At 44.6% G+C, this 16,146-nt stretch overlaps 1 protein-coding gene across 5 annotated transcripts in view; it reads right to left on the reverse strand.

Annotated features, from left to right (window-relative positions):
* The window catches only part of SCAI (suppressor of cancer cell invasion), a 94,735-nt gene that overhangs the window by 34,305 nt on the left and 44,284 nt on the right, over positions 1-16,146 (reverse strand). For all 5 annotated transcript variants that reach the window (XR_008442614.1, XR_008442615.1, XM_054007347.1 and 2 more), the window contains exons 4-6: positions 2,419-2,514; positions 1,651-1,737; positions 309-407 (exon numbers count right to left, since the gene is read on the reverse strand). Coding sequence is in view for 3 of the 5 variants with exons in the window: in XM_054007347.1 (XP_053863322.1) it covers positions 309-407; positions 1,651-1,737; positions 2,419-2,514 (282 nt within the window). In the remaining 2 variants the exon portion in view is untranslated. The remainder of the gene's footprint in view (positions 1-308; positions 408-1,650; positions 1,738-2,418; positions 2,515-16,146) is intronic.

Below are 16,146 nucleotides of genomic sequence, written 5' to 3' on the forward strand. Positions count from 1 at the left end.
GTGACAGCACTGATAAAAAAGGCTGGGAAGGACACAGATGAGCAGCTGAAGGTCTTCCTTGCTGCTGAACCCAATTGCTAATCCCTCTAGTCTCCAGACATGGCTGGTGGTTCTACAATAAAGTGTTTAATCAGGGTTGTTAGGATTAACAACGACTTCCTCTGCAGAGCTGCTCTTACCCCAGTTATTTTCCCTTAATCGCAGTTTACAATTCAAGGCTGCTTCTGCTCATCACTTTAATCCTCAAAAAAAAAAAAAAAGGGGGGGGGAGGGGCGCCGAGAGAGACAAGATACTGGTGCAGTCATACCTGTCCTCTTTATTGACTTGGGAGTAATAGGATCTCTGTCGAATTGCTGAATAAAAGGAGAAGGCTTCATTCAGATAGCTGGTTTCAGATGTCCGCAGGCTGTGGGAGAAACATATTATCTCACAGCTCCACGTAGAGGGTCCTGTCACCCCTACCCCTGCCACTGACACACAAGATGATTGAGTGGGTAAAACATGCTCTCTCTCAAGTGAGTGCTACATTAAAAAAAAAGCAAGTTTTCCAATCCCAGCACATGATTGGAGGAGATTCCAGCGCTTCAATTTTATTTCAGACAGTCTAAGGAAGCCAGCAGCAAAGATCAGCTGTCAGTACCTCATGCCCATACATACAGATGATACGTTAACATGGGAGATTTAAGGGGAACAACGGTTTCAAATCCCAAACTAGTAACTAAATCAATATGCAAAGTCAATGCAACAGATATGGAAGACTTTAAAGTGACCCTTGAGGTCAAAGAGGCAGACCTTTAGCACCATCAACAAAACTTGCAGAATAATATTTGGGCATGAGGGTCATCTTTGGGATCCACTTTTTGATTCTGCAATGAATCTTGTTGGGTAACAAATGCTGTGAGTGGTCCCTCATGGGGCTTTCTTGTACCACTCCTGAGGGCATGTCTACACTAGAAACGTAAGTCAACCAACAATTACTACAGTGGTTCATGTCCACAATACCCCCTCTTTCTGTTGGTGGCGCGTCCTCACCAGGAGTGTTCCCACTGACTTAAGAGGGGCAGTGAGGGGGGCTGAGAGCCTGGACAGCTGTTGGTCTGGGAACCAGAAGCGGGGATCCAGGCAGCACCTGTGCTCCGAGCTGGAAGGGGGCAGCCTGACTGGGAGCAGGGAACTCAGAGAGCAGCTGGGCTCTAGCTGGAACCCCCCACCCACCCCAGTGACAGCTGGGCTTTCTTGTCAATTTCATTGCTCCAGTATGGAGCTGCAAAATTGACAAGAATGAGAGCCAACAGCTGATGTAAGTAGTGCAGTGTCTAACTACACCGACATACACCGTACATCTCTCAGAGAGAGAGAGAGAGAGAGAGAGAGAGAGTTACGTGCGTGTAAGAGGGCACTTACATTGGACGGAGGAAGGCTGTAGTGGGTACACTGACATAATTAGGTCGACATAAGCTGCCTTACATCAACCTAACTCTGTAGCGTAGACCAAGGTGCAGTCATTCGAGAGTACACATGGTTCCTCCCAACCCCATCCTTCACTGCTGGCTCAGGAAGGAAATTGTTCTGGAACTACCACCATGTGTGCTGCATGGGCCATGAGCAACACCATTGTCTCCAGCAGGCACCGCAATAGATTCACTTACTAATAATGGTAGTAGAGCTGCCCAATCTTGGAGGCAATTTCCCCAATCTGCCACCGCTTCAATCCATATCGATTGTCCAGTACTTGTCTATTTCAAGCAAGAGAAAAGGGAGAGTATCAATATATCCCATGCATTTCCCAGAACAGCAACCCATCCAAATCCAAGTCAAGACACTATTCTAAGACCAAATCCTGCTTGCCTTACTTATGTGGGTATTCGCAACAACAGCCCTTAGAGAAAAACTTTTATACTCTAACATGGCATTTACAAGCCAGCTCTGGCAGAGCTGTGCACACACTAGAAGGGGCACATTGCAAAACAAGGGATTCCACAGCACCAAAAATGTGTGACAGCTGGAGGGACCATTGTGTTTCACAAATAACGTGAAAGAGGGTCGCAGCTTCCTGAGAACACTCAAGAGAGCTGGGTACAGTGAGGTGTGAAAGGTCAGAGCTTGTGCAGCAGCAAGACATTGCATCCATTCCACATGGGCACAGGTGCACTGCAGAGACCTTCAGCAGGTTAAGGCAGTGTGCATGTAAGCAGGCTGGGAAGTTGTTTTTGTTTTTTTAAAAAAAGGTTACATAAAGAAAAGCTTATATGCAACTTTTTTGGTTTAAATTAATTTAAATTCTTCAGGGCACGGACTGTCTCCCCTTGTGCTGGGACAGCACAATCGGACCCCAGTCCAGGCCTCTGAGCACTACCATCATACAAAAAGAACACTGTAGAATTATTTGAAGATGGTTCTCAGGAGCATTTTCTTACCTATGCTGCTGTTGAAATTTCCAGAGTTTAGTGTAAACATCAAAGGTTCGCCCAAAATAGGACTGCCACTGCTTCTGCCCATACTGAGGCAAATCTCTGCAACAGATAAATGCAGAATAATTGAAGAATACATCCATCAGCCCAGGATGTGAGATGCAAACTCAGAGATTTTTGTTTGGGTGGTTGTTTTTTTAAAGTTAACATTTGTATTCTTAAAAAAAAAAGGGGGGGGACTTGTGATATTCTATGACCAGTTCACACCTGCAAGTTTATGTTCTGTCTCTGCGGGTAGATCAGCTGCAATACAGACAGAAGAGATCCTGGGTTCAGGCTGCAGGCCAGTACTTGAGTTCATACTTCCTACTGGCACTGCAGCGTTAGGGCAAGTGGCACTTTGCTAGAGACACCAGATTAAACTGGGTCATCAACTCATGAAGCAGTTTCTGCTTGGAGGAGGGGGTGGGGGCGGGGCATATATTCCCACACCCATTCTTCTGTTACCCCTTACAGTCAGGCAGAATTCTTTGGCTCCTGCATAGACAAGATTGGGCATTTCATTAACACTAACAATTCCCAGACAGACATGGACAACAACCTGAATATTTGCTAAGGGTCAGTTTATCACTGACTGAGAATGAGAGAGAATGGCAGAGTAATGCAGAGATCTGGTGCCTTGAACTGCCTGCCATCACCACCACCCACCCCATGCAATGTCATATAATCTACAAGGCAACACTAGTATCAGAGGCGGGGAGGATAGGCTGGTGCCACTTAGCATTCACCAGTCCTTGGGACAGAGTCTTTTGGGGGCTAAGAAGGTATTTTTGCCGCAGAGCAAAGACTAATAGCAAAGAACTGCCACAGTTCTTCAAAACCACCCACACACCACCACTCCAAACACACAGTGCCCTGCACTGCAGTATACACTCCTCATTTTCACCTGCACAAAACACACACAACTCTCCCAACACAACACAACCAGCATGCACAATAACCCCCAAAAATCACTCTGAAGTCTAGATTGTCTATTTCCATGAAGTGATGGAAAACAGCTACAAGTACAGCTGAGAGCTTTTTTTTTTGCTCAGAATATCACCAGATTCATTCTTCACTAGGATTCAGTCTGTTACCACCCAATTTTAAGTTCTTGGTCATTTTTGTTTTTTTGTTGTTTTTAAACTCAACTTTACGAATTACACCTGTGTAACAGCAAAGGCTTTTAGCTACCAGTGTAACACTATAGACTGTGCATTTATAATACATAGAACATATTACCATGTATGTACTTGCATATTGTGGCAGCCATCCCCTAATTCCAGCCATAGCAGGATGAGGCAAGTACAGCAACAGCGGGAGGGAACTAATGCCATGTGTGAATTCACAGAATGTGTTTACATGGTGGTGGGCTGTGCAGATGCAGACACACGTGTGCATGTGTATAGATGCATGATTTAGAGAGTGGAAAGGAATTCATGTTTTCCAAGCTCTGTGAAGGTGTCCTTTTACCACAAGGTGTCAGGTCTCTTGACATCTTTAAAACACAAGACTCTCTCTCTACATATTTACTGTAACCCTGAAAACAACTCCCGAAGGAAATGGCAGGGTTCTTGCAGCTCCTATGCTTTCAAGCAGGCAACTGGAAACTGCAACAAAAGCAGTTATATGCATCAAATTCTAAATGAGATACTAAATATCATCCACAGTCAGGAACATACTGCAGAGACTTCAGGTCTGCCCAAAAAAGAGGAGACTTTGGTACAACACATCATTGTTTGGTTACTCTTAGACACTAGGTTATGCAGCTACTATTACTGTTGGCAGAAATGGGAAGTTAATGGTCCGTGGAATGAAATTAAACAGTGCCAGTGATTGCCCCATAAGCCAAATCTCCTTGGAGCTTGTGCTGTGAAAGGGTAACTTTGGTATGAAACAATTGTTTATAGACCCCTCCCTAAATTACAAGAGGCAGGCCCATTTTCCCAACGCCTGTTCTATTCCAAGGCAGAGAGAATAGCCATTTAATTCAAAGCTCCTGTGGATGTCAGACTGCGTTTTTTAATACACAAAAGGGATTTAAGAGCTTGCATTGAGAGGTTGCCCTGAGAAATTGCCCTATATTTCCTCCTGGGAACTTCTGCTGTAAACAGGCTATAGAAGCCAGTTCACCTGGAGCCTGCCTCTCTTCCCACTTCCCCATAGCCCTAAAGGAGATTCACCCTTCTAGTTGCAGACATACACTAACTGGCTGGGAGCACAATGCTTAGTGTACACAAAAGGACATGTTTCAGAGTAGCAGCCGTGTTAGTCTGTATCCACAAAAAGAACAGGAGTACTTGTGGCACCTTAGAGACTAACAAATTTATTAGAGCATAAGCTTTCGTGGGCTACAGCCCACTTCTTCGGATGCACACTTTAACCAGTCTGGCCATTCAATGACAGACCTGCAGGTGGCTATCTTACAACAGAAAAACTTCAAAAACAGACTCCAACGAGAGACTGCTGAGCTGGAATTGATATGCAAACTAGATACAATCAACTCAGGATTGAATAAGGTCTGGGAATGGCTGAGCCATTACAAACATTGAATCTATCTCCCCTTGTAAGTATTCTCACACTTCTTATCAAACTGTCTGTACTATCTTGATTATCACTTCAAAAATTTCTCTTACTTAATTGGCCTCTCAGAGTTGGTAAGACAACTCCCACCTGTTCATGCTCTCTCTGTGTGTGTGTGTGTATATATGTTCCACTCTATATGCATCCAAAGAAGTGGGCTGTAGCCCACAAAAGCTTATGCTCTAATAAATTTGTTAGTCTCTAAGGTGCCACAAGTACGCCTGTTCTTTTTACAAAAGGACATGGAATATCTGCTTGAAGGATGGGGCCACAAATTGCATTTCACTGAGATTTAATGTGACAAAAGTATTTTGGGATGCCATCATAATGTCTCCAAAAATCAGCAGCAAGGGCAAATCAAGAATAATCCAATTCAAATCTTGGATTAGACAGATGGCTCTGAATACCTCTCAGTCTTAGGCCCTATGATTCCATATGCAAACCAGTTATCCGAGCGTCGGTTATCCGAGCGTCACTGGAGTCAGCTGGCATATGCCCATACCCAACCCTCATTGGCTCAGATTGTGGGATTACAGCACTTATATGAACAGAACAAAGGTGAGTGGGGTGACAGCATCACACTTACTATTGGAGACACCTATGCAAGAAACAAAATGGCAGAACTCACATTCCATGGGACACACTGTGGAGGCAGAGTTAAGGTGGTTTTGCTACCTTTACTGTGACTTTCCATGTTTTTGAATGTATTTGTTTTTAGCTACATTATAAGGATTTTAATCTTTAAAATTACCCAGACATGCTCCCAACTTTAATATCACCCTAACAAAGAGCCTTTTGTGAGGGTATCACGAGGAGCTTGGCATGAACTCCATGGGAGAAGACAAATATCCTTGAAGTCAACGCATTCAACACAAACCTAGGGTGGAATTTCAAGGCAGGCATACAGCCCACATGAAAAGCTACTCAAGGAGGCATTACATTTAGTTGCTCTTGAATCGGTCAAGAATTTTTTCAGAGAACCCTATCCCAGATCAGTAAATTGGTTCACCTACTCTACATACTGAATAGCAGATCAGACCTTCTATAAACAGAGGCATTCTGAAGCCTCACCCCCAACAACAACTTCAAAAAGAAGGACAATTGCAACCTCCCAGGACCAAAGTTCTTTAACAGAGTCCAGCAATGCCCCTGAGATGGGCTGTTGCAACATGAGAAGGAAACCCCATCGCCTCTCCCTTGCCACTACATAGCCTATGATTAATTTTTACAAGAAGTCCCCCTCCCCTCCCGGGAGCAGAGCTGTGCCTGGAGGCACAAGGGGAAGGGATGGCTACAGGAATGCAGCCTCTTGCTGATCATGCCAGGCTCTCTAGAGGAATTAAAAAAAAAAAAAAAAAAAAAAAGAAGGACTAAGGCAGCAGAGTGGGATTTCCACAGCAGAAAGGAGCAACATTGTTGTCTAATCTCTTTAACAGCACCCCAAGTGGGATAAGAAATTAATATTGCTTTGCTTATCAGCCAACTCTATTTCCCACACAGCATGAGGGAAACTGACTGACTCATTTTATGCAAAGTGAATCAGTTATTGGCGTGATCCCCTACCAGCCTGAAAAGCCATTTCAACAGCTGTTGCTATCGTGATGCTGCTGATGCCTGAGAAGCTAGGCAAGAACTGGCCAGAAAGCAGGTCCTGCCAGACTCAAAGTTAGCTGCTCCTAGGGTCTGAAGCAAGTGGATAGAGTCAGGTCTGAGGGGGATTCCATATGGTCACAGGGCCTACTGTGCAAGAGGAATACTGTGAGAAGCAGCCTGAGCTTCAGGACACCTTATGCAATAAACAGGACAAGTTTGCTTCAGGAAATCTTAATGAATCTTAACACTTGTTTTCTGAATCATCATAATCCTTCCAAACTTTAAAGCATTCTCTCCAGCCACAGACTCCCCAGTTGTCAAGGAATAGCTGTGGAGCATCAAAGCAAGCCCCTTGCTACAATCCTCATGCTGCTTTATCCCAGGCCCCATCCTCCCCAAGGTTGAGAACATTGCTCACACCTATTGCAGTGACAGCCCCAGGCTCCAGCTGACCAAGCAGCAGCAGTAATTCTGCCCTACCAGGCCAGGATAACAGGAGGCTAAAGGGGGGAGATCCTAGAAGCAGCTCTCCTTCTCCCCTCCCCCCAAGTACTCGTCACATTATTTTGGCCATTTCACATCCACCACAAAGTGAGCAGAAAATGTAGCTTTAAACAAGGAAGAAATCAGGCATTCACATACTACATTCTTTACTTGTAACACTCTGAATTTATGGGTCACCCCTCACTATTTTGTACATGTTGCATATCTGTGCAAGTCTAAGCATTCCTAGAAAATCCAAAGTTTCCTGGCTACTTCGGTGCTTTGGAGTCTCTCTGATTAATGGCCTCTTACAAAACTTCTGTCCTTGCAACAGGTACATGTTGGGCCACTACTACTTCTAGAAATTCCTGTGTATCTGCACGTGTACATTTCAAGCAGCAGCAGGCAAGCCTAATCACAGCCGACGTAGCCAGGTACCATGCCATTCCTGGGCTCCCCTGGGAACAAGGAGGGTCTCCATGGAAACTGACACCAGCACTTTTGATAACATCCTGACAGCATAATAATAGAATTTCACTTGTGACAGTACAACACCACAGCACAGCCAAACACTGTTCTGCAGGGAAAAGCAGCTCTTGCCATCACTATACTCCCACCCATTTGTTGTCTTGTGATCTACACATCATTCATGCTGCCTTTGTCAAGAACTGCCCTCAAAGTATAATGGGAATCAACGACAACCTGTTACTCTCCTTCCTGCTAGCCATAGCAGTCTCCCTCTTCTCTTCATCTCTCTCCATGCACCTAACCCAGAAATGCACGCCATCCAAACCACAGTGCAGGACGCAGGAGTGACGGACAGATTTGCCATATGGGATGGATGGTGCAAAGAAAGGAGTGTCCCAACCACTGAAGGATAGGCAAAATATGCTGAAGGGTTTGACTAAGAGGACAGAGAAAAGACAGACAGTCATTATCTAGAGTTTGCTACTAAGCCCTCCAATTTTAATGGTAAACAAATGCTTTTAAAAATTCAGATTTTTGACATCTCTAACGCTAAATAGGAACGAGTGAAATCCCACAACTGCTCCTGGGGCATGGCACACACTATGGGTGTAGTCTGTTGGTCCGTGTACTGCACTGGAACAGATGATGGATAAAATTGTGGTGAACTTTAGGCCCCATGTGGAAGTTTTCCCCAGTTCTTGCTATGATCTGCTTTACAAGGTATAGCACTTCATCTTGTGCGTTCAATAATTCATTTTCCATCAGCGGTTTCAACCACATTGCTGACAGAGGCCAGAGTTGAACTTGTTGAAAATGAGTTAAGGAATATTCCTTTTGGCTAACCCCACGTGGAAGCTGTCACAGAGGGACATGGCTCAGACTGAGTAAAAGACCTACAAAATCCAGGGAGATTCTCAGCAGGCCTGCAGCAGCAGTGCGAGGAGCAAAAACTACACTTGAATGCAACAGAGAAGCTTTCCAGAATGATGTGTAACACTGGGGGGTGAAGCCCAAGCGACTTGTTTGTTCACAATCATACAGTCACTCAGCCAGGACCACCCCTTGCCTCCCATACCCAGATACCAGAACTGTGCAGTAACTCCCCAAGGGGCACAACCTCCTCACCAACAAGCCACAGTGATCTAGAAACTGCACCAGCAACATCAACACCACTGCTTCAGTGGGGCAAAGACAGCACCCCAGATTAGAGGCTGACAAGGCCCTGATTCCATAATCTTATTGTGGAGGAGGGTTCACACAGTAGAAGTACTACAACCCGCACCCTCTTGCGCCACACAAGCAAAGGGCCCTCCTCCTGAGACACACTGCCAGCTGACTTAAGGATGAGCTGGAAGGGGAAAATGGGAGCACAGCCTTCGATGGGCCCATGTCAGGAGCGACTAAGGGAAGAGATGGACCTGTATTAAGGCGAGGGGTGGAGTATTTGCAAGGTGATGTCTTTGTCCTCACTCCACTTGGCAACCCCGAAGTAGATGGAGGAGTGTTGGATAGCATGCAGCATAGAGTGGATGGGGGTGGGGAGTTGTACACACTTCGCTGCTCTGCACACAATTTAGACACATGTCTAGTTCTATCACCCTTGCCCACCTCTCACTGGATTCCCTTCCCCCACCCCAAACACACACATTGTTGTAGCTTTAGTGTATTGTCTCATGTCCATGATTAGACTGAGCTTTGGGAGAGGGGCTCTGCGTTCCTAATACGTTTACACAGCAAATATGAGGAAATATAATATTAAGAGCCACACCAGCTAGTATAGAACAAAACCAAAGGAGGTTTGATCGGAGTCCCTGAAAAGCAGTGCGCAGCTTACTGGAATTCTGGGAGAAACAGGAAAATGCCACCATCTCTTCCAGTAAAGCACGTTCTTGCAGGCCACACAGTGAGCAAAACATGTGTAAGCTCCTCCCAGGACAGCATCTCTCACTTTCCATAGCACTGAACTCAACATTTAACAAGTGAGACTACTAGAAGCAATGCAGAGGCTGGCAATCCCACAGTTAGGCACTTCCTAGCATCCGGGACATCTGCAATTAATTCAGTTTTTAAATGTATTGCTAAGATGTTTATTAAGGGAGGTAAGTGCTACAGACACACACACATAATTCTAGCAGCTACAGTCACAAAAAGGAAGCATCACCCTTACCTACTGGTAAGAGCATAAAATATACTTGGGAGCAGCAACCTTTATAACAGGTTTTTCTCAAATGCTGTATTTGGCAACTGAATTAGGAAAAGAGGAAGGAAATGCTATAGAAACAAAGACGTGGCAGGCTGGGCCCTTGCCATTCTGGCAGCAGAAAGAGTGAAACAGCTGCCAACACACCCATAGGCTTGGCTTTCTACAGCTCGAGCGCCCAGAAGAATTTTCAGGAAGGAAACCCCCAGCATGAAACACTATGTGAGTGAAGCCCCTGTCCACAAAGCAGCAGAAGCCATCACCTTAGTCAAACAGAAGGTCAGGCATGTACCAATGCATGCATTATCCTATAGGGAGAAGCCAGTGCAAAGATAAGGAATTCGGAGGACACTAAGCCTTTTCCAGGCAAGCCAGAAGGGGACAGGTAATTTGCTCAGGAGGTACCACACAGAGATGTGTTATAGCAATGCTTCACCACAAACCCTACGCCCACAGGAACTGCAGCTGTGAGGAGCACTATGGGTGAAACAGTGATTGATTTCTGTGCAAGGGGAGACTGCATTCATTGTGTATTTTACTTCAGATGAACCCATGCAGTGGCATATTCAAATACAATCAATGATCCCTTGAGAAACAGTGTGAACCTGGTGACTGGAGTCCATCTTCTTACATTGATTGCTCAGACCCATTGGTATTTTTCTACTTCTTGTTATCTAGCTAGGTGAGAAAGGATTGTTTCCCCCTGCATACCAGTTACAGTATCAAAATCCTGATCCTCCGTCAATCAGCTGGAAATTTAACACAGCATGTAGCTGCACCAAAGGCTTTTTCAAAGAGAAGACACTTAATGGTACTGTAGCAGATCCCAGTGTCTGTCGGGTTCTGAGCCTGAACATTCCTTAAGTGCCAAGACACAAGAAGTTCTGATTTATTCTCTACAGGTCCAAGGGCTACAGCCACAAGCATGCTATGACCTAAGCATGACAGGATGGGACATGTGGTGCCAGAAGCCAAGTGAGAAACCTGGGACTCGGGATCTCTCCGTACCAGAGTCTGCTTCCTTAGGATGCTGCATAAGGTCAGTGAGGACATTTGCTAGTCCACTTCCCATTGCTTTATCCTTCATATTTTGCAGCACAGGCTGTTTGGTTGGAGTTTGGAAATCCAATTCACACAGCAAATTGTAGGATTATCAATAGTTTATGAGAAAAGGGAAGAGAACATCTTTGCTAACCATCTGTGTTTGAATATCTGCAGTCCATACAGCCCCCAACACACAGTATTACTCAGATCAGTAAGAATTGCCAGGGAAATAGTGGCTATAAGTGTTGCTCAAGCGATTCTACAAAGGAGTTAAGAAATAACAAAGCTTCTAACACACAAACATCAGCCCAGAGGGAATTCCTTACATTCTGGAACAAGCATGCCCATGTCACAGTGTGAGAGTTTGAACCACTATCCCACAAGCACCTCAAAATTCCATCTTTCACTGCCTTTGACAAGATAGCAAGGCTTTCAACTTTTACTAGTTGCTTTGGATAATTCCAGATTTGACCCTTGTCAGGGCTTGCTCTACAGATAAGGTTAGCTTGAGCAATGACCTTTAGCTGTGTACTGGGCATGAAAATGAATCTGTGCCAGCAGGAAATAACTCTGCACCCCTTAAAAACAAAGTAATCTCAAACATGGCCTGCACGTTATCTGAGGCACACAAAAAAGTGGCTTGTCCCAAGGTCACATGGGAGTCATTAACAGAGCAGAGAATACAACTTGGGATTCATGACTCCTGTTTCAGAGTTTTAACTATTAATCACCACCTTAGGATTCAAGATTGCCTCTCTAGGTTGTGCAATTCTCTGCTACTACAGATAGCCATTTAGGGTGAAGGTATAAAGTGAAGAACCTGAAGTCCACCGTCAGCCACCATCCTAGGCAAGGACTGGCCGAGATTCACTCTGAAGCTATTTATTCGGCTAAAGGGGTCCCTGTTAAGTTGCACAAGGAGCTTTCCCCCAGAGCTGGGCTGAGAGCACTGATTCTCAGTTTCGTTGGCCCAAGAAACAAACAACAACTAAGTGGGGCTAGCTTCTGAACTCAGATAATATGCAGAGAAGTGCAGTTCCAATCCACCTAAATACACTGCTTTAGGTCATGGGCAAGCTCTGCAATTCAGTAAAATGTCAAGCTGAATGTTGGCCTTTGTGTGGTTTACATGGAAACAGCTGGAATCTGTCTTTTTGGTACTTGGTTTAAAGGTTTCCATCTTCGACAACAGTGGGCCATCTCTCTCATTGCCGCATTCAGGATTTCTTCTAAGTGACTGAAATCCTGGTCCCACACAGCCAGACACATACTCTGAAGCAAAGTATTACTCTGTGTCGGTCATCTCATCTCACAAAGGATAGTCGACAATCAGCTAAATGAAAATATGTATATAATCACTAGTACCATGAGACCGACCAACCCAGCCTCGCTGCTTGTCCTGTCCAGCCTTGCCCCTTCTGACGTGAGGTGACAAGTCGCCTTGCAGAATCTGCTCCTTAAGGTGCAAGACATGCCACATCTACCTGTTTAAAAGTGTGTCTAATCCACCAATCTACTGTCTTAGCTCATGGGACCCCCTTTGGACAATTCATTTAAAGAACCTCAAAGTCACCTCCAGATGGTATACTACATGGTAAGGTTTCAAACATAGCCATTGTTTATCTTGTGAGACATTTGAAGCCCAGTCCCCCCCACTTTTGATCTCCCACACCATCTGTAGGCAAAACTCAATAGTTTTCAATGTAGAATTAACAGATGTGCTGCAAATGACTACTAGTGGGAACTTTTTGACTCTCTTTTACCACTGTGGCCAGTTCGAAGATTTTGATCATAAACTTGCAGGCTGCATCTGTTGGCAATGCCCGCCTGCACGATGCCCTTCCCTCAGCTACTGAGCGGTTAAGACATTTAGACGAACGTGCTTGACTTCAACGTCTATGTAAATGCAATCAATAAAAAAAAACTGGACCTTCAAATACATCCCAGATCTGCTATACATCAGTTGCTTTAGTGCACACTAGAGAAGCAGAAGCCACACATTCTTCAGACTTCAGCCTAGGCAATCAGCCTAACTTTCACTTAAGCCTGCAGATATTGATGTCAATTAGCAACATGCTTTCACTCTGGAAATACAGTCAAGCCCAAAAGGCATGTTGTCAGCTACCAGAGACAGACAGACATTCCTGAATTCATGTTGCCTAAATCACAGTCTACAATTGCCTTTAACAACAAAACTCTGCAGCCTTGACCCTTAAAGCTGCACCCAGCTCACTTTTATGCACACAGAATGGGAAGATTGCTTTATATACTAATTAAAATGGTTTAAGGGGTCAACACTAATAGAGTAGCCCAAGAAAAATATGTTTTAAAAAGCAAAGAAAGACTTGCTTTAGAAGGAGAGAGGCTGTACAGTCTCATGTAGTACTTCTCAGCCTGTCTGGGTCCACAACCTAAAAAAGGCTCAGGTCATCTTGCAAGCCACTGTATCCAAAAATCCTTTGGAGTCGGATTGTGGGATCTTGGGCCTAGAAAGAAGCAACAGGTTGTTTTTGGGTGCTGAAGCTTGAGAGTTATGGAAGATGTTGATGGAGTATTGGGAGCTGTTGCTTTGGGTATCAGAGTCTGCTGGAGTGGAAGGGGGTGCTTGTTTCCTGTTCAGATACAGGAGAATAATACTTTCAGTGGCTGCAGAATTGGCTCTACAATTCCTTGCAAATGCATTTCTGAGCCCTAGTGCAGAGCAATAGGTGGTGTGAGGGAAGAAGGGACCAAAGAGGGATTGTTGTATGATTGGGAATCAGTGAAAGCACAGAGCCAAGGTGGTGATGGCAGAGGCGGCAGCAAGATGGGAGAGGGAGTGCCTGTAGGATTTCATTGCTCATGTAACTTTACTTCTTCGGCACCCACTTCCCACATTGCATCCCACTGACTGAGAAGTGCTGGGTTAGTGGTAACTGCACAGAACAAGGTGTCAAGGACGCTAGGTTCTATTTCTGGTTCTGCCCCAGACAGCAAGTCCCTTAACCCTCCCTGTGCCACTTTCCCCCTCCAACAAGGACAATACTTAGCTCCCATAGGTGTTGTGATAATTAATTCACTGATATATTTGTTAAGCACTCTTCGATACTTATCTATGCTGACTCAGAGAAGGACAAAGCATTAACATATCTGTTTCTGGCTTGTAAGTTGGAGCTAACAGTGTTTTATTGTTGATGTGCCAGGCAAACAGTAGCCACTAGAGAAGATGGAACTAGCCAGCAGACTGCTCCAACAGGGGGTTATAGATACCACCTGGCAAAAGTCGCATAGCAGCCAGCAGCTCTAATCAGATATGTCCAAACGGAGCTTCGGCTGGCCAGATCAGTAGAAGAGATGCTGACCCATCTTAGAAGAAGGCTCCTCTGTGTGGCTCTCACACCCCTATGATATTAATCTATGCTCCCGATATTTGGATGATTGCTACATAAGGGCTTCCTAGATGGGAAAGTTAGTGTGGAATATGGTAGGATGTGAATTTAAAGCAGAATAACTATTGTGCACTAACTCCCCATGTAGACACCCGTTCCACAATAAGTGCCTTTTTGCAATGTAATGGATTTAAATTCACACCCTACTTAATTCCATGCTAACTTTCCAAGTAGACAAGCCCTAAGCTCTTTCTGAGAAGTACAGGATGTGCAAATCTCACATTAGTAAGACAGCCTGCTCAACTTCAGAACGTTTTTAGCTAATGTTTCAGAACTGGTGCATACCAGAGTTCCTTGGGAGCAAGGTGAATGGAGATGCTTTGCAAGATGTTAGAGTGTTTCCAGTATAGTGCATATGCCACCTCATTACCACAGGGTTGTCAGCTACATTATTAAATTAGAATGGTGCCAGGGCAGCATGCAGGTGATCTTATAAAAGACAGTTGCCTAACTGCCCCAGGTTTACTGTTGGAGAGGGGTGGGAGTGGGGGCAGTTTGTGCTTGTAAGGAAAATGGCTGAAGGTTTGTTTTTAAAACACGTACTATACCGAATAAACACTGCAAATAGACATGACAAGGCAAGTCAGAATTCAGAGCCATTATCCTGACAAGCTCTTTTACTCAACAGCATAGCTAGAAGTCTTTTCAGTTAAGGCTTTAGGAAGAAAGACAGTTAGTGCCACTGATGTAGCCAACAACATGCAGAGAGAAGACCGTATGTAAAGCAGACTTTGGAAAGAGTCACCTTGGCAATTGGGAGAAAACTGAACAGATTCAATAAGATACATTGCTAGCACCCAACGGACTCTCCAGTACACATCTTCTACCTGAGCTGACAAAGAAAGAACAGAACTGATCAGTAACTAGCTTTTCATGGATTCCGTTTAAGCTTTAGACTGCAGCTATAACACTTATTCAGTGCTTCACTTCTTAAGACCACTTTACAAAAACACTACCTAATACATCACCACAACTCCCCTGGAAGGTAGGCAAAGGAATATTATTGGTCTCCTTTTATAGCTGGAGAACTTTGAGACACAGAGGTGATGTGACTTGTCCAAGGTCATACTAGGATCCTATGGCAGAGCTAGGATAAGATTCTACTTCTATGTTCAAGCCATTAAGCCACGCTGCCTCTCTGATTGCCATATGTCGGAAAGAATTTTCCCCTGCAGGTCAGATTGGCAGTGACCTTGGGGTGTTTTAACCTCTCTCTGCAAGCGTATGCGTGTGGATCACTTGCTGGGAGTATTTGGGTATAACCCATTGCAGGGGCCACAGGCACTGGTGCGCCTCGGTCTCTCCTGTTCTCTACCTGTGGTACATAATAGTTAAGCTCCTGTGGGCTGTAATACTTCGGTCTAATTTCTCGTAGTCTCTTCTTACCTTAAACTCTATGACTCTCTGGGTGGCTAACATGTGTAACATTTAAATGCAAAAAATATCTGTTTAGAGAAATACTGTGAAAGTGCACAATTGATACGAATCTGTTTAGTCAGGCTAGACTCCTAGAATTTGCCTGCACCTTTAAAAGTGTTCTGAACCCTGGGGTCAGTCAACAATCAGGTATGTGGAATTTCCAAACCAGCAAGTTTTAAGACATTCTTACCCATTCTTTAATAGATGGGCACTATAGAAAACCGTAAGTGCTGCACATGCAAATTGGATCCGCAGCTTAGCAGCTTCTTAGGCAGTGTGCATTTCTGAATTAGCAAGTTAGACTTCATTTGTTGAGCTCCAACAACGCATTTGGCAACGTACAGAACAGAGAGGAGATGAAAGCCCTGCCCTCAAGGAGCTTACAATCTAAGCAAATACGGAAAAAAAAAAATCACAATGAATTCAAAGGTAAGGAATGCAGTTACTCAACCCCTCTGCCCCCGTCCAATCATTGCT

Source organism: Malaclemys terrapin, chromosome 17 (assembly GCF_027887155.1).
Source record: "Malaclemys terrapin pileata isolate rMalTer1 chromosome 17, rMalTer1.hap1, whole genome shotgun sequence".
Taxonomy (NCBI): Eukaryota; Metazoa; Chordata; order Testudines; family Emydidae; genus Malaclemys; species Malaclemys terrapin.